Source organism: Trichoplusia ni, chromosome 4 (genome assembly GCF_003590095.1).
Source record: "Trichoplusia ni isolate ovarian cell line Hi5 chromosome 4, tn1, whole genome shotgun sequence".
Lineage (NCBI taxonomy): Eukaryota > Metazoa > Arthropoda > Insecta > Lepidoptera > Noctuidae > Trichoplusia > Trichoplusia ni.
The window spans coordinates 11,176,427-11,196,268 of NC_039481.1; the positions used below are offsets into that span (position 1 = coordinate 11,176,427).

General features: G+C 43.0%; 1 protein-coding gene across 1 annotated transcript; it reads left to right on the top strand.

Annotated features, from left to right (window-relative positions):
* The first annotated feature begins 12,816 nt into the window (after nt 1-12,816).
* On the top strand, nt 12,817-14,790 carry LOC113493071. The gene has a single exon (XM_026870877.1). The coding sequence runs from the start codon at nt 12,817-12,819 to the stop codon at nt 14,788-14,790; it is 1,974 nt and encodes a 657-aa protein (XP_026726678.1).
* The last annotated feature ends 5,052 nt before the right edge of the window (nt 14,791-19,842 follow it).

Consider the following 19,842-nt stretch of genomic DNA (forward strand, 5'->3'; position numbering starts at 1 on the left):
CCAGTATATAGGAAAATATAGGCTGAAGACCTTAATATTAAGTCTGATAGCCAGGCGTAGAGATCCTATGTAGATCACCCAGGTTGATAATAATAGATTAAAATATTTGGAATTTAAGTTTCGTCTCGATATTTTTCTTCATTGTTTTAGCAGTATCTTCGGATGGTTAGCATAGTATGTATATATAGCTTCAAAAAAACTAACAACGGTGATAGCTTGATGGACGAGTAGAGATTGATTCTGTGCTTTTTGAGCTATGTCCGATATTTTAGCTAGCTATCATCTACATTTTTTTTTCAAATACGAATTGATTATTTTAGACTTTGCATAACAGAGATAAAAGAACTCTTTGAATATGATATTCTCAAAAATCAAAGTTCTGATTAACAGACATGATTTTGTATCAAACATTTTCTTCATTATAGTGAGGCTAGAAATATTGGTTGTTTCATAAATTTCCATTGAAATTACTCGTCAAGTCGTTTGCATTTGTTTGAGGGTTTGATATCTATAACGCTGCAATCCTTTGACACAAAATACTCGGTTTGTTGGATACTAACACAAAGGAGATATATTTTGTTGTTCACATGATACTAGGCTGGCAAAGAGTATTTAATGCAGACTGGACATTTAATATAATGATTTAAATTTATTCTGTTAATATTGCACAACAGTCTAGAATATAATTATAAACACTGCTTTAAATTTCTCTTCGTTATTTTCATTAGACTAAATTATTAACGAGTCTTAATTATTCGAAGAGTATCGACTGAAAAATAATGACGTATCTGCGAAGGCATTACTCTTTGCCACATAGTCACGCTAACTGTATCAAATGTTTTGACAATAAATTAGAGAGAACAACTTCATGCCGGAGTGATTCAGTTTCATGAAACATATTTTTTTGTTTTGTTTAAAACGGATATGGTCGTTATGTAACTATCGGATTTTGTTGCTAACCATAGCTTGGCTGCTTTAACTCTACAATATAAATTTAAAAACTAGTTTTATGTAAAATTAAATGTTCGGCCATATCATTTTTGTGTTGCAAATTTTAAGAGGATTTTAAACCAAGCAGATTATTTTCGTGTTCGATATTAAAATTTAAAATATTTTTCATGTTATGTAGGTTTACCAATTGATAATATTGGAATAAATCAAATATTTGAATAAATCAAATATTTGAATTAAAATGCGGTAACTTCATAAAATATCGATACAAATAATGTAAAGTGGAAAAATTCAGCAAAAGCAAATAACAGCTTTAAAATTGTGTAACTTTCATAAAATTGAAACTGGATTCTCGATTAAACATTTGCCAATGCATTTACAGAGCGAGCTCAGCACATCCCTAGCCATTGCTGCAATGAAAACAAAACTGTGAAACAAATGACAGAGTAGGACGCACGCATCGTGCCTCACGCATCAGCGACCACTTAGGGCTAAACCACACGGCGCTTTCAACGTTCACGAGAGGCGATTTGAACGAAAACGATTCAATTCGAAAGCATTTGGGATCGTTAGTGTCGATAACTGCACAATAGTGTACAAGCTCCTCATTGGTCTAAAATCCCAAATCGATTCAATTCTTCGATTCTCGGATAATCGATTTAAAAATTGTTATCGAATGCGGAGTGCCGAGCAATGACAGTGTGGCTTTGGCCGTTACTGGTGACGAGTTTAATTTGTTAGTAGCTACAATATGGTTGAGTTGAGCTTTGTTGATGCTTCGTCAGGCTCTAAACGCGAGCCCATGGGGACTTGTACCGGCCAGTACTGCTCAAATTGGATGTTGACTATTTAGACGAATACTCAAAAAAGAGTTATGTTTTCAGTATTTATCTTGTATGTATGACTTTTTTTTAACCGTGTATGACACTGCGAATAAAACATAATTTTTAATATCCTGAAGAGATTTTGGGTCATGATTTTTTGGCTCTCTTCCACAACTCCAGCAGTCTTTCAAGGGTGTTAATGTACCTTCTGATGCTAACGTGTTCCGAAAGCAGGATTAGGTATATCATAGTCATAATTTAGGGTGTAGTTATGCCTTCCTAATAACATATATCACGTTTATTATTAGCAGTTTAATGTGTTTTATTGTCACTGTATGATAATTTTCAATACATTTCGTTATTGTTTGCGTAACAATGTATTGACTTTAGTCGGATGACCCAATTTCTAGTTATAAATTGCATTGTATTTATCTGGGTTACCAATTATTTTATAGTCTAAATATTTTATGTGGTTTTAATTTTCGTTTTATTGACGGTTGTATTTTGATTTGATTACAGTGATTTTGATCGTTTGTATGAAATTAGTGTAGCCAACTGGAAAGCTAAAATTATTTGAGGATTTTGTTCACCCATTTTGAGCTTCGCAAATTGTTTCATAGATACAGTTTTATGGAATCATTTTATATGGAATCAAAATTCGTACAATACAATAAAAAAAAACAAATAAGAACCCTAAAAAAACTAAAGCAAATCACCAACAGCATCCCGAACAAAACGAAAACAAAAAAACTGAACCGATTAACTAGGAAAAACCGCGTTTTAATCTTAGTAATTTGAATCTTGTGATAATTGCCTCCGAGCCAGCGGACCGAGCCCGACTCTTTAATCGGACGGCCGTTAATTAAAATCCTACACTAGAATCAAAATAGTACAGTTTAAGTCTGGTTTTGGAAAATGGCAATATTTCCTGCTTTGCTCTCGTTAGCGGAGCGGTCTGAATGTCTGCGGAACTAGGAATGGGTGGGGGCTGCGACTGTCGATTTAAAGATATTTAAGGCACAAGATTTGTAGGCTTTGAATTCAAATATCTAATGGTATTACGGTAAAACCGTTCTTAGTTAATTTCTGTCATTAATGTGCAGAATAAGTACATGGGTATGTGGTAATTGTGTTCATGGAGGATTGGAAATGCGGATGACGTTACACGCTGGTTTAGGTTTCGTCCGTAAGTTTCTGTCATTACTGGCTTCTTCTCTCGAAACCAAATATAAAACCAGACCTGATCTTAAATTATGTATCTTGGATGCTTTTAAAAACTGTAGGTAAAGATACCAACTCTTTTAAATACAGGCTAAACTTTCTTTAGCGTCCGTGTTATCTTCAAGCTCGTAAGTTATTCCTTATTTCAATGCAATATTGATTAGTTCGTCCACTTAGCGATAGATGTCGCTGTTCCAAAGTTTCCACGATGTAACCTCGGCGCGTAATTGGACCGTTTTGTGTTCCTTGACGGGAGTCCGTAGCTTTAGTTTGTTAGCGACACCCATTGTGTGAGAACGTTAAGGATTAAACACTGTTTTGGAAACCTAGCCTAGATCGTATGATAAAAGTGTCAGAAAGATCGAGGCAGTAAATTAGAATATTCTCTATTTATAAATGGTTCTAGATCATCTTAATCAAATAACAGACATGAAATAGGAATTATTTAAATTGAATGAAAGGAAGTTGTTTAGTTTTTATGAGCATTCATAATAAAACTAGCAAGGAAAAGTTACAATAATACAAGTTAGTTCGACAACACTATACAATTTATCTATTCACAATTTTTGTCATAAAGTATAAGTTGAATAACACGGACACGAAAATATAAGTAATCCGAACTCTTCCAAAATAAAATCCAATTTTAAAATATTTCACCTAAAATTCTATGTTACCCTTATCTTCGAAGTACAACACACACACTTGATATTTTTAATAATATCGCGCCAGCAGGGTGTGGGAGTGACATCAGAGTTCGTACTACGTTAAAATTCAACGAACAAGTTGGAAAATTTTCCGCCGAGCGCTTCGCCATTGAAAGGAAAAACTTTGACATCTGCCCATGAAACTATGAAAATTGTTTACGCTACTAAAGGACGCGACAGAGTGGCAAAAAGTCGAGAGTAAAAAGAATCGCACTAGTGCTAGCTGTTCTTTCAAATTAATGAACGTTTTGTTTGATAATGACAAACAAATATTTTTAGAAATTAATTTTCATTTAACACTTCGAAGTCGACTGTAACATTCCGCAAGGCATAGCAGACTTTTTCCTAAGCGTGTTAAGTTTTTTCATATAAGTTTGAGCAAGATTTTTAGACATAACTGCTCTAAATTTGGTTCTATGATACACCGACGATTAATGTCAGGTTAGAATATATAGACGAGTGATTTGAAATAGTCCACACTAGACCCCTCGGCTTCAAAAACGCAAACATGCAAGATATTTCATTTTTGACCACTGAAAAGCCTGGAGTAAAAAGCAAAAAGGAAAAATTTCAAACCTGTTCCTTGTAATCTGTTTATCAAACCTAGACCTGGGCATACAAGTCCACATAGAACCGCAATCCCACCACGACACTTAACACAAGAACTAAAATTTAGTTAGTTATCAATTATTTTCGCCAATCCCAGATCAGTTTGGATATAAAAGGGTAATTTCGTTAGATTTTATGACAGTTTTTATATTTGTTACGTTTGTTCAATAATGGAAACTGAACGGGGCTATTATTTTATTTTGCACTCACATTTTATGGTCGCCTCGATTACGTCGATTAAACGTCCGACTTTCATTTGGTGAATTAAATTTCGCAATTTAGGAATCGCTTCGAACTGTTTCGTATTTCTCTTTTTTATTATTTGAAACTGATATGCTTTCATTACGTAATGGCTGGTATTTTTTTTGGGTTTTCACAGGGTAAAGTGGAACTCTATTACTAATGCCGTATGTCGTTCGTGAAAGTTACACAGTAGACATTTTTAAAGGAGATGTGTTTCTGCTACCGCTAAATATCATAGTAAAGCAACTTTCTTTTTCTTTCTTTCTTTCAAAAATTTTAAGGCTGATCAATAACAAAAAAATACTAGCACATCTTTTAAGACATAAAAAACTCTGATGATATCTTCTTTAAGGCCGGACAGTTATGAAATAACAACATACTGTACTCCATGCGTCCTTAATCAAATGCAAACAAACCTCTATGCTCATCCTCCCACTAGAAGGATCACAATAAACAAATGCGCTTTATTAATATCCAGAGATCTTAAATAATTCTTTGTGGGGCTTTGTCCGGGCGCAGCTGGTAAATCCCCCCTAACTGTCCAGTATTAGAGAATTACTCGACATAATCCACGCCGTGGGCGGTATTATTTGCTCTGATGTTGCACTGAACCTCGTCAAATTCAAACGCTATTATAATTCCCCTAGGATTTCGAGCGGGTTAATGTGACGGGAATTAAGTGCTTTTTATACAGAATACTGATATTGTGTGGGTTTAAGATTATCATTTTCTATCCTACATCTCATAATTAGATCGTTTTATCTCTTAGTACGGAAATAAAAAAATCTACTTTTATATAGTAATATGGCTTATGTGATCAAATTCAAGGCTTTAAAACTAAAGAGATTTTCTGATTTGTACAAAACACAAATCCATTGTGCGCGACGTATCGTAGGTTTCATCCACAAAACCTTTGTGATCCACAAATTCTTGTTGGGAGTCTTGGTGTATTTGTGCATGTGCCTTGAATGTTTTTGAAACCCGTGCCTATAAACTCCATAGTGCTGGAATCGTTAAAAAAAGTTTTGACAGTAAAATTATCATTACAATTTGGACTTAGCCTCAATGTTCAAAATACCATGTAGATTAGTGTTCTTTTAATTTAAAGACAAAAAAATAATATTTATGGCTTCCAAAAAAAAATCTCTTGTCAAAATCATCGAGTATCACTTTGTTACCAGTTTCCATTACAATATTTTCTTTGACGTCTCCCAGAACATTAGAACACACTCAACATTGGGGTTACCGCTACGCAAATGTAATTAAGACGGATAAATATTGACGCGGAGAGGATTCGTTCGTGACACAATTGTTAATTGTTACAACAGATTTCATTGTCACGGATTGTAATCACAAACATACAATTTACATGAAGTTTGGAATTGATATTGATTGAAAATATGCCTGCGGTTGGAAGTTTTCGGTGTAATTTAATACAAAGCATCCATTCGTGAATTAAATTAAATCTGATCGGTGAATGAAATCTGACAATTGCGAGTCAGAATAGCGATGCTAAAGGTTCCGTGCAAATAGGATAACGATAAACGAATTTAGTGTAAAATTCGGTGACCCATCAAATTTATAACCGTACCAATCGTTGCTTATCAAAAAAGAATTTTTATTTGATGGTATATTGATAATTTCAATTTTCTAGCTAGTATGGTTCTTGAGAAACAGCCTGGTGTCAGAGAGACGCTCACAGGCAGGCAGACAGGGGTTACATTTTGATACTATGAGATCCGAAATAAACTGATCCCATCTAAGGCTGAAGTAATCAAAAATCTACACAAAAACATCCTTAAAGCAGCAGATTTCAAGACGCAAGATGGTTTTTACTTAACAAACTATTGCAAAATTTCCATTTCGAATAACCCAATTACGTCCAACAAATGAATAGAGGTTCCAAGTAAAAGAAGTACTGTAAGAATGATATGCTCACAGCGTAGTCTGGTCTCGACGGTATAAAATGGTGCGGGTGAAGGGTAAATCCGAAAGAAGTGGAACCATTAGTCAGTGCGACGCAGTACTCGTGTGTAGTTCTTGTGTCGCCGCTGCATGGACATTTGTTTCTGGGACACCTACTTTTATAGGTATCATGCTCAGGGTACACGCCGAATGACGAATGGTGAATGAGATTTAAGAAGATGAAATTAAAAAAAATCCCCTACGGTATAAACTTTGAACACAATTTTAAAAAGGCCGATTTTTGTCCAAACTTGTCGAAGACCAATCGCACATAATTCACTTTTAATACAAAACAGACTAAATTAAAATAGCTCCAGCAGTTATAGAGCTGTGCTGCTACAGGCGTATAACACCACTCTTTTTGCGTCCGGGATTAAAAAATAAGCATAGCTGATTTTTTTTAATTCTACAATATTGATCAACGTTAGGCCTCGGCATGGAGACTATTACAAAAATATTTGTTTCTCAGTATAAAAATTAGAACGACATGGTGAATACACTGTTTCCAATATTCTAGACGTATTTTTTTCCTTGTTGCCATCTAATGTCATACACAAAATTGCGAATCTAAAACCCATCTTCATATGGCCGCGCCTTTACAGCAGTATTTTTAGTAGCTAGAAAGCGGTGTGTTTAACGGTATGCGAGTGAAGTGTTGGCAATTGTTAACGAAGCCACCGGCAACGAATAGCTTACAAGAGATTTTGCGAGCAGTTCAAGATTTTCTATTTTTTTACATATGATAACAAGTTATGTACTTAGTTTTTTTTTAAGAACTCTATAAAATACACCCGAAGAGACATCAATACTTCAACAAAACATTGTAACGCCAAAGGAAACCTTGTCTATGTAGGGAACAGACAAGCGGCACATTGAACTCAGTCATAACAAATACAACCTGTATAATTCAACTAGATGTGTACTGCAGTTTTTTACATAAGTTAATTCCGAGCATAATACCGATAACAATTGATAAAATTCCAAAATCATACAAAAGATATAATAAATGATCTGTGAATGGTAGAATACTTCTCAAGTCACAATCCTCATGTCGAGCACCCTAAAGTTCTTGTTTGACCTTTACCCAATTGACCCTCACATCCCCTCGGGATGACAAGCGGCTCAGCCTCCCCTTCCCGAATCACCATAAAAATCCAGAAACAAATGTTAACACACTTTACTATGCAAAAGGTGATGTCTGATATATCGCCCATACTCATACAAATACATTCAACGCTAATATTTCTTGTCTTAAAGCTGACACAGCGTCAAAGCGTCCCACCTGAATCCTAACACGCGGAGGCATTATTCAAAAAGATTTTCTTTTTTGTCCCAAATCCGACCAGGATTTGTTTTCACGTTGTTAAAAATAAGATCACAGGGCAAAAAATATTGTTTCACTCCGAAGATATCAAAGCAGTACGACAAATAAACTTGGATTATTTTTGTAGTCTGTGTCTCGTTAGAAAGATTTTCGAGGAGTTTTTTTTGTACTAATGAGGTAGAAAATCTTAGTGTCAAGCTCGAGAGAATTAGTGTTCGGAATATTATTGATGAAGGCGTTCTTTTGTTGGTGTTGTAATAGGTATAATCCTACATTGTTAACTTGTCTCCACTGAAGGGTGTCTTGGAAATAATAAATGGATGTCATTAAGTTGCGTGGAACCGCGATGTGAGTAATTACTGATGTTTCTTACGCGCCATAAATTAAACACTGTGAAGATATTTTATTGTAGGCTCATCATAAATATTACGAACATACTTTGGTACATTAAATAAAGACGGTGTGTGGGCACAAGTGTCTCGCCTGGCTATCATATTTAATTACTTTACTTAATAATTACGCGTAATGGTGAATAGCAGACAGGGCAGTATATGTAATAGAACCAACTAAGAACACTTTTATCATAATTCAGTTTAAGTATTAGTCAAATATTTATTAACATCCAAAACCGCGGAAGCTAGCACAATTAACCTGCCACGGCTAGTGAGCCCCAACGGGTCGTAACACAAACATTGATTCAAGCGCAATAATTAAAAAAACCACGCGCCGTCAACCCTCAAACGGCAGCCCGGTCTCGGCGACCAACGAGGCATCGCGTAACATACTGTACTCGCACTTACGCGTAAGTGCGCAATATTACAATAATTCTCAGCGAACGCGAATTTCGGGCCCTTTGAATCCTCTTGGAGCGTGAAGTGCTCTAATTAAATATTGCGTCAATCTCGACACACCTGCCGGGCTCGTTATGCCCGCTCGCTTTCAAAGGGTTGTGTCGTAACTTCTAGACAACACATTATTTTGAATGACAATAGAGTAATTATTATTGAGTGTTTGCATACATCTCTAATTTGTGCGTGAAATTGAGCCAGGCCCAAAATAAGAGAAAGTTATTTACTTAATTGCAAAGGCAAATTGAAAAGCAAACAAATGATTTCCTTGTAATTAACCACAACGAGTCAAACACACAAACTCGGGAACTACACTTAATAAACTGACAAGCCCATCTCTAAGTCAACCAATCGGTTTCTAAGACGTGACCGCGCTCGCTGTCTGCGCCGGGGACCGCGAAATATTAATTGTGCTAACAAGACAGCTCGGAGTCAGATGATTGAGGGTTTGTTTTTATGGAATACTAGGAATTTCTCTTATATTATATACTTAGTAAAGAGTATTCGTGTAATAGAATATGTAGGAAGTACCTACCTCTAAAAGTCCACACTATCTAAAAAATAGTATAAAAAAGCCAATTATTTTTTTAATGAATAAATTTACCCAATTACTTAAGTAAGAGAATATATAAAGCATAGAATAGAACGATTTTACTCCTATTCTTTTAAAATAAACACAACTACAAAAGCATTTTATTTCCACTATGATGAAAATCATTATTGTTTCACAGCTAGGCCGCTGAATACCAAAACAAATGAGCATGAATACCTCCATGATACCTCCCATACAGCCCTTTTTGAAATCAACACACAGCTCCGACCAATATTCAAACTGGCCGAAGTGACAGTTAAAGCCCGTCCAAGGCTTGGCAACACAAACGTATAATCTCGTGTCTGAAACGTCCGTCACAACGAGGCAGACGCGGTCGGTTGTCTAACATTAATTACCACTGCTTTGCCGGCCTGTTTAGAGAATACTGTTCATTATGGAGAGTAACTGTGGTGCAACGAGATTATTGTGCGTTCCTATGTCTAGAGTAACTTATGTTAATATGTGGTTTAGGAGATTAGACTTGAGCTTTGAGGAAAGTGGATTTAGAAAAAATGGTTTCATACAAATATTTTTTGTTGTCGTTTTAAGCATATAAAGGTGAATAAATGGTTTCCGTGGCCAGAATCTCATGAAGTCTTTACATTAGTGGCACCTAAGCTCATTTGGCAACATTTTGTTCTTTCAACATTCATTGCTGGTATCTTACCTAAATCCAGGTCAATTCACTTTTCTGTCTGTAGCACTGCTTTCAACCCGTCGACTGGTCCGAAAATAATTACACAACAAACATACGAACAAAGTTTGGAGTGGACCCAGCGCGGTGCCCAGCGATGTCCGGGAGCGTCTCTTACAACGAACAAACGCGGTTGACCTAACGTTAATTATAACTGTCTCTGGGTGTATGAGGAATATGCTTTGTGCCAACTGCACGAGCTTTGATGCAACATTCGTATGTACTCGAGTGGTGCTCCACTACTCCCTTTAATTGGTAAAAACAGATGTTCTTTTGCTTTTATTTCTTTACTTGTATCGCAATTCTTCTTCATACAATTAGTAGATTTTTGTTTTTGATGGAACTTCCACTTCTAAGTTTCGTGATGTGTCATTTCTAAACTCATATGGGTCCACGAATAACAAAGTTTTTAATAATATTTTCTTTCTTAAGCAGTGCATGATTCTATTACCGGGGAAGCGAATCATTTCCGGCACATTATCAATCTTAACAGCCAAAGTAACACAGTCCAAATTCGCAAACTAATCAAAATTACCGAAATTAACCACGTCACTGTATAGCAGATCCAGTCCAGACATTTGGGCCACGTAGGCCGAAATCAATTAGAGTGGGTTCGTGCCGATCGGAAGCTCAACTGAGAAGTTTGCTGACGTCACTACAACGCCCTTTATTACCAACCCGTGTAATTGACTTTTAGAATTGCTGGATTAGTGACAGGGACGAATTGGCACCAATGAGATTCTAAGGACCACACTTTTTATACATTTTGCAACCAGTAAGCGGACTTTGCGGTAAAGACCAAATATAAAAATCGACCTTAATGCATTGAAATAAAGATGCTATCGGTGCCAAAGAGAAACTACGTACCTTATTTATCCTGTGTTTACACTACACTATGTGTATCATATTGTGATTATGAAGATTCGCTTTTCATCCCTTAATGAGCTTCATCTTCTGGCAAACGAATTTAATTTAGGTTAAGGGAAGAAAGAGATATAATAAACTGGTGAAAGAAAAATTTTTATTAAAGTAATCTAGCCTAAATTCCCACACTGCATACAATAGCTCATCATTTCTTCCGCGGTCTTCACCGTAATACTGAGAATGTGCGCCTCATGCACATTTATGAAAGTGTTCAACATAATATCTGTAAGGATGGAGTGTAAGATTGGTACTTTACATAGTATTAGACTACACTGAGGTATGCGATCTTTGGGAAGCTGAATTTTGAAAGCGCAACGTCGAAATTACGCCAGTTGAAGTATTAAGGAGATATCGCATACAGTGCATTGCTGTAATTTTTGTCATAATGTTGCTTTGCCTCGGTATTTATTTTTCTAACATTTTTAGTTTGTCGTATTTATTATTATGTATAACATGGCAGCAGGAATGTATAATCAATAAATTTCAAGTGGCCAGTTGTCACGGTTCATGAGATAAAGCCTGGTGATAAACGGACTGACAGACCGACGGACGGAAAGCGGAGCCTCAATAATAAACGTTAGTTTTGAACCTTCAGGTACGGAACTCTAAAATTTCTAAAATAAATAACAACATGAACTTCAAATCATTCTCCATACTCCACTTTACTATACTCATAACTTTACATATAAATAGATATCTACATATTGTTCACGATCCTATAACACTAAGATCACACGCTATTCCAATATACCTGGTAACCGTCAATAGCTGACTCGACATTATCCCTCAGATAAGTTCCCACTGCATGCACTCGTGAAAGTGTTCATTGCATGCTTGCGGGGCTAATTGGTACTTTGTTTTACCCATTACTGAGAAGCGAGCTAGATCCTTTTATAGAACACTGAGGTTTTTGGCTCTTTGAGCTAGATATGTTACGCTGAAAAGGGGTAATGGCTGTGGATAATCTCTGTTAGAGATATACGAGAGAAAATATGAATTTACGAGTGTTTTGGAGTAAAAGGATGGAGGCGCTCTTGCATGAAGTGAAAATTAACATTTGTGAAATGTCGAGATTGCATAAAATTTTCATATTTTATGAGTATATTTTATTTACCACACCATTTTTATTTTTATAAACCACATCTCCATTTTATTTTATGCAATATGCTCAGAATCAGTGAGTGTTCGAAATATTCTTATTTTATTTTCTCATAATTTCTCTCTTTCCTTTCCTTTCTGACGATCAAAAATACACCAGCCAAAGCAGTAACAATCACTTTGACTTAAATAGAAATAAAAAGACTGAAATTTTAATCACTATATCTAATGAAACATTTTACTGTAAACATAACTTTCTCATCGCACAAAACATTTTACCTTCAAATACCACCAAACGGTAACCCAACCATCAACCATTTATAGTCCACACAATCAATGCTCAGACAGGCAGTTACTAATCCACGACACAACGATATCTTGATACATATCAAATGCAGTTCTCAACGTAATGAACAGCTCCAGTAATCCGGCTGTGTAATACGTAATAAACCATTGTTGACACCTGCACCTCGGCTTAGTTTCATTGTATGGCGCATTAAAATAAATTGTTTGGTTTACTCCCTTCGTCCATTCGCTTACTTTGTTGCTGTTCATTTCAGTTCGTCGCCTTGATTCAGTGCTGTAATCCAAGTTATATGATGGCTTAGTCTGTGGACATTGTTCTGTTGCAGATACTTAAATCGGTGTGGGTTGAGTACTTCAGAGTTGAGTCGGTACCCCCACAGCGTTGACTTCCTCGTAGTGACCCCTGGGCAACGTCGTGCCTGACCACCGTAACGGAGTGGCAGGCCGGCGGCAAACGAACGCTGTGCATCGAAGTTGCTTTTGACGTGTCCTTCGATTGTGTCGGTGACAACAATGTCAGAACGCTTGAGGAACGCCTCCGGGCGCTTTCTCCCCAAAGGCCCTTCTCAGGGCCAACCCAGAGACCCTTCTCAGGGCCAACGCAAAGGCCCTTCTCAGGGCCAACCTATGTCCCGGGATGCTTCGGCATCGGAGACCAGCCGCGCACCATCTGCGGCCAGTCTCATTCGTGGAAACGACGTCGTGTCGGACTTCTCGGACACGGAGTCATTAATGAGCGGGTCGAACTGCGGTTCAACTAGTCGCCAGTCGCGGAAGAGGATCTTCCTCAGACGGGGCTCCGGAGGCTCTCCGGACGCCGCTGAAAAGCCAGCGAAGCGGGCCGTCATCCAGGCGGACTTGGAGGAGAGCATTGCCTCCAAAGAACAGCGGGCGCGAACCACCAGAGCCAAGGCTGGCTACGGCGCCTCCATTGTCGTCTATGCGGACCACTCCGTAGGGGAAATGGAGCGTATGGCTCTGGAGGACCAGGCGGAGATCTTGGAGGTGGCATCCAAGTCCTCCAACTTGAAGGGAACCTTTCAGAAGGCCCTGAAATGCCGGGCAGCAAGCATGCTCGGCATAGTCAAGGAGCTAGCTCACCGCAACACCTCCGACGAGACACGACTACTGCAAGCGAAGGTGGATCGCCTGCAGAAAGAAGTGTCCACGCTGCACGCGCGCGTTGCCGAGCTCATTTCTCGGCATGAGGGAACGTCGGCAGGTCCAACAACGACTCCCCCCCTCTCCAACCTTGAGGATGTCATCCGCAAGGTTGTCATGGAGGAGAGGGCCTTCACCAGGGCCTGCCTGGCGGGTATAGAGGACCGGCTTCTGCCGGAGAAGCGGCTCCGCCCTCCACTCGCGGCGGACAAGGTGCCCGAAGCGACGCCTAGTGCACCGGAGCCCACAACGGCACCAGTCCAGTCAGAGCAGCCTAAGGGCAAAGGAAAGGGCAAGGGCAAAAAGACGGCCGCCCCGACTGCCCTAACGGTCCCTCAGGCTATACAGACGGAAGACCCATTCCTGCCCTCCACCACCCCTTCCAACCAGCCTTGGACAAAGGTGGTACGGCGGAAGGGGAAGAAGTCGGCCCCCTTACCGCCTGCAGCCAAGCCTGCAGCTAAACCTGCAGCTACGGTGGTCAAGAAGAAGAAGCTCCCTCCTCCTCCAAGAACCGCCGCGGTGGTGGTTACTTTGACCCCAGAAGCAGCGGGGCGCGGGGAGACATACGAGTCCGTGCTGCGACGGGCTCGTACAAACGTCAACCCAACGCAACTTGGGGCTGGCAGGGTCACATGTCGGAAGACCCAAACGGGGGCTCGAATATTCGAGTTCTCGGGCGAGCAAGGCGGCGCCAAGGCGGAACTCTTTGCGTCCAAACTCCGAGAGGTTGTCGCGGACACTGCGAAAGTAGTAAGGCCCGTCAAATGCGTGGCGCTAGAGGTGACCGACCTCGACGACTCGGTCACGCAAGAGGAGGTTGTGGCAGCGGTTGCGGCGGTAGGGGGCTGCGCCGCTGAATCTGTCAGGAGCCGGGCCATAAGGCAAGGACGCGGGGGTTTGGGCACTCTAAGGTTAGAGTGCCCTGTCGTAGTGGCCAAGGCGGTCCTGGCCAAAGGTCACCTCTCGGTCGGGCTTAGCTCGGGTGGGGTCCGGATTCTTGGGGAAGAGCCGTTGCGCTGTTTCAAGTGCTTCGGGATCGGTCACACCCGGGCTCTGTGTCCATCAATTGCAGACCGCAAGAACATGTGCTTCCGGTGCGGAAAGGAGGGGCACAGGTCTGCCGCTTGTGAGGCAGCAAACCCGCACTGCGTGGTATGTGCTGCCAGTGGTCGTCCGGCCAACCACGTCATGACGGGCAGGAAGTGCTGTCCGCCCGCAAAGAAGGGTAAAGTGCAGGCACCGGTGGGGCCTGCCGTTGCTGCCGCTACTGAAACCCCAGTTCCAGTGCCGGCCATCGAGGGGAATGCGATGCTCACCGACTAATGGCTGGTCGTCGACGACATCGCTTTCTCCAAGCGAACATCAACCACTGCAGAGCGGCTCAAGACCTGCTGGTCCAAACCTTTGCAGAGTGGTTGATGGACGTGGCGGTTGTAGCCGAGCCATACTCCGTCCCTGGCAGCTGGCTGGGAGACGACAACGGCTCGGTTGCTTTGCTGACGCGGTCTTCCACGGACTCCCCTCCCCTTTCGCTCTTAGAGAGGGGACAAGGATACGTGGCCGCTGCGTGGGGAGACATAGCTCTAATAGGGGTATATTTCTCCCCAAACCGCCCTCTTGCGGACTTCGAGAGCTTTCTCGAGGTCCTCGCCAGGGTGGCAGACAGGGTGGCGCAGAGCTGGGTGTTGGTCGTGGGTGATTTCAACGCCAAGTCGGTGTTATGGGGAAACCGGACCACTGATGCCCGAGGGCGGGAGGTGGAGACGTGGTCCATCTCGACCGGTCTGTCCCTCCTAAATAGAGGGTCAGTACAGACCTGCGTGCGGCGGCAGGGGGGCTCCATTGTGGACCTCGCCTTTGCCTCCCCCTCTTTGGCGGCCTGTGTGGTAGACTGGAGGGTGGAGCTGGTGGAGACGCTGTCGGACCACCGATACGTGCGGTTCGATGTCTCCGTCCAGGGCTCCCAGGAGGCTCGTACGGGTCGGTCCCATTTCCCGCGCTGGGCGTTATCCCGCCTGGACCGCGTGGCTGCAACGGAAGCGGCCTTTGTTCAGGATTGGCTGTCGCCTCCAGTTGACAACCGGGATGTGGACACCACAGCGGTCCAACTAAGGAACTCCCTTACTGAGGTGTGCAACTCTAGCATGCCTCGGTCTCACCGTGCGCCTCCTCGGCGTGCCGTTTACTGGTGGTCCGAGGAGCTGGGAGGATTACGGGCCGCCTGTGTAGTGGCCAGGCGAGCCTACACAAGGAGCCGGCGCCGGCGCTTCCGTAACCTGGAAAACGAGGGCCGCCTCTATGCGGTCTACATGGAGACCAAGGCGACCTTAATATCGAGGATGGGCGCAGCCCAGGATCGCGCAAGGGCGGAGATGTTGGAGGGTCTGGACAATGACCCCTTTGGGAGGCCGTACAAGGCGGCACGTAACAAACTGCGCCCGTATGGTCCTCCGATTGCCGAGACCCTCGACCCGACATTGTTGGACGGGGTGGTCCAGTCCCTGTTTCCGCGCAGGGAAAATTTCACCCCACCCGTGATGAACGTCCCGCGGGGTGCGGCTCCGTCAGCCGAGGCGGTCCCTCCAGTCACGGAGGAGGAAGTAGAGAAGGCAGTCTTCTGCCTCCGGGGGAAAAAGACGGCCCCTGGTCCGGACGGCGTCCCCGCAAGAGTTGTGGCCATCGCCGCCTCCCAGATGGGAGAAAGGCTTCGGGACCTCTTCAGTGCGTGTTTGACGTGTGAAAGGTTCCCAAAGACATGGAAGGAGGGTCAATTGTGCCTTCTTCGGAAGGAAGGGCGGCCAGTGGAATCCCCATCGGCATACCGACCCATCGTCTTACTGGATGAGGTCGGTAAAATGTTCGAAAGGATAATCGCCGCCCGTGTCAACATGCACTTGCACACAATTGGCCCGGACCTAGCGGACGCTCAGTTCGGTTTTCGAGCTGAGCGTTCTACAGTCGATGCCCTGTCCCGCCTCAAGGGTCAAGTGAGAGAGGCGATGGATGCTGGGGATGGGTTGCTGGCTGTGTCATTCGACATAGCTAACGCTTTCAACTCCCTTCCCCACTCCACCATACTAGAGGCGCTCCGCTTCCACGGCGTGCCTTCGTACTTGCGGGGTCTCTTGGCGGACTACCTTCGGGACCGCACAGTCGTCCTGGTGGACAAAGCGGGACGGATCCGACGGTACGGCGTCGAGTCCGGTGTTCCGCAGGGTTCTGTTCTAGGGCCACTAATGTGGAACATCGGATTCGACTGGCTCTTGCGGGGCAACCTCCCCCGTGGCACGTCTGTCATCTGCTATGCAGACGACACCCTTTTGACTGCCCGGGGAAGAAATTTTGGAGAGGCAGCCAGCTTGGCCTCGGCGGGGGGTTCGCTAGTGGTCGACCGCATCTCCCGCTTAGGGCTGACGGTCGCGCTGCACAAGACCGAGGCAGTGTTCTTCCATGGGCCTCGGCAGCGCCAACCACCTGACCCTCATATCCATGTCGCGGGTGTCCGCATTGGGGTGCAGGCCCAGATAAAATACCTGGGTCTAGTGCTCGACAGCAGGTGGCGCTTCAGTGCACACTTCAGTGGGCTGTCGACGCGCTTGCTGAAGACAGCGGGTGCCCTCTCATGGCTCCTCCCGAACATCGGGAGGCCCGGTGAAAAATGCCGACGTCTATACGCCGGCATACTCAAAAGTATGGCCCTATACGGGGCCCCCATCTGGGCGGACTCACTGTGCAGACGGGAAAACGCTGCTGCTATGCGCAGGCCACAAAGGGCCATTGCACAGCGGGTCGCAAGGGCTTATCGCACAGTGGGTTTCGCGGCGGCGTGCGCTCTGGCGGGAACCCCTCCTTGGGAGCTCGAGGCTTGGGTGCTCGCTAGGGTGTACGACTGGACGGCGGGGCAGAGGGCGCTCAACCAGCGCCCCGATCCGATAGAACGCGAGGAAGTGCGTGAGGAGGCGAGGGAGGCAATAACTCAGCACTGGGCCGATGATCTCGCCTCTGCAACGTTCGGCCGCCGGACGCTAGACGCCATCGGGCCCGTCCTCAAGGATTGGCTCGATCGGCGACATGGTTGCCTCTCCCTGCGTCTGGTGCAGGTGCTGTCCGGGCATGGTTGTTTCGGATCTTACCTGCACCGGATTGGGAGGGAGGAGACTCCGCAGTGCCACCACTGCGAAGCCGCGGTGGACACGGCCGAGCACACCTTGGAGGAGTGTCCATCGTGGGACGCACCCCGCCGCACCCTGATGGCAGCGGTCGGAGACGACCTCTCACTCCCCAGCGTGATTGCTGCCATGCTGGGGAGTGCGGAGGCATGGGAAGCGGTAGCCTCCTTCTGTGAGGTCGTCATGTCACAAAAGGAGGCAGCGGAGCGCATGCGGGAGGACGACCCTCTCGCGGCGCCGTTCCGCAGACGAAGAAGGGGCGGAAGACGGCGAGCACAGCGCCCGTCCTCATCTGCCCCAGGGGGTGATCAGCGGGCGACAGGCGCGGGGGCGCCACCGCCTGCATCACAACTATCACCCCCCATGCTCCGGCCATTATAAAGCACCCTCCCCTCTGGGGGGGAGCTTGAGGGGCTTGCCGCAAGGCAGGCAGTCGCCGGTGGGGGACTGGACGACATGGACTCCCAGGCCCCCTCCACTCAGGCGAGGTCGGAGTGCTGCTGGGTCTTTTTAGTGGGTATACCGGGAACGTCGTTTACCGGGGAGTCCCACATACCCCTCTCTCGCCCCCCGGCGGGAAGGGGATGCGTAATAGCATTTTTTCCCAGTGAAAAAAAAAAAAAAAAAAAAAAAAAAGGTTACTAAATACTTATCTCACGCCACCTTTATTCAGCCCTCAGATTGTTTCAAAAACAACTTTTTTTTTGTACAACATCTTTATTACCTTTTTTCTCTTTCGCTAAAGCTCTGAGTATATCACAAATTTTATGCTTAAGGCAATATTTCCATGAAGCTCCTAGATCCTCGAACAGCGCGAGACCACTTAATACCTGGGTGCAGCAGCTACTATCTTATCCAGTGAACTAGTAATAATCCCCGGTAGTGTAGATATTATTTAAGCGCTCCTTGCATAGCAGCGTTTAATCCCGGGCCAATACCTGCTTACAAGGAATGGGAGGCACCGCAACGAATCAATTTCGGAAGTCCCGGACATACCCGCGGTAAATTACCCTCAAGGCTGCTAGCGAGAGGCTTTTGTTTAGAATTTAATGTATGCTAGGTCTTTTGGGTATTGATTAAAACGTAACTTAACATGTATCGACTTTTCGGAGGCGGTTAAGAAGCTTACTTACTTATTTTTAACACGAGTAACATTCATACATTTAACTTTGATTTTTTTACGATTCAAAACTTAAATTGGGTAAATATGATTATTAGATGAGGAGGTGTTATGTGTGTGAGACTCCTTTGTCATCTATATAAAATTACAATTACTGAACTAGAGTAAAGACACGAATACTTAGGGTAAAACGGGGATAGTTGCCCCGGTAGTATAGTTGCCTCTTTTGATAAAATTTAATCATTAGTTCTTTAAAATGTTTAACAAAATGTGTTTTACTTCTTATAAACTCCTCGATGATATATAAATACCGATAGGCATTATAAAAATATTTTTCTTATTTTATCAAGAGATATGGAGTGATGTCAAAAAGCGCGGTAGCCTTCCAGTTTTATTATATACCAATTTTTTTTTCTATTTTCCAAGTTTATCATAATACCTATATTATCAGGTTCCCCAAATTACCGTCTTCTTAATTTGACGTAGTACGGTCAAGTAGAAGTAGAAAAATTGGCTGTCAGCAAGTTCGTGACTTAATTTTCACACTTGTTAACGTACACTTGACTGACGGTTTACAAATGGTGGGCTGAACGTAATTATACCCGATAGCTCTACAATAACACGGTATTACCCATATCCCATTTATTTAATTTTGTTTTTTTAGACCTTGGCAATATAATTTAAGGGTTAAACACAAGTAAAACGGTCCCACTTTTCTATTTACAGTATGATGTTAATGCATTCAAATAAATTAATAAGTAGTCCATTTCAATTTCTTGTGTCCCAAATTAATAAGAACGATGAAGAATTGGATCTTATTCAAGAATGAAAAGGTATATTTACGAATGTTTAAGAAATATTTTGTACGAAAACATTAAAATACAAGTTAAGGGGAAGCCTTCAATTCATCTAAATATACACGAAATGTATTTTACGGTTTCCTATGGGAATAAATGAGGGAAGGATTTTTTATTATTTTCGAAGCGCTTTATTCCGTGTGCCGGTATCAAAGAAAATTATTGAAAATCTCACAAAGACGACAAAACTCTTCAAGAAAATGATGTATCTGTAATTCTGGGATCTCTG

Coding starts and splice junctions, on each gene's coding strand:
- LOC113493071 (XM_026870877.1), top strand. CDS start 12,817: ATGTCAGAACGCTTGAGGAACGCCTCCGGGCGCTTTCTCCCCAAAGGC.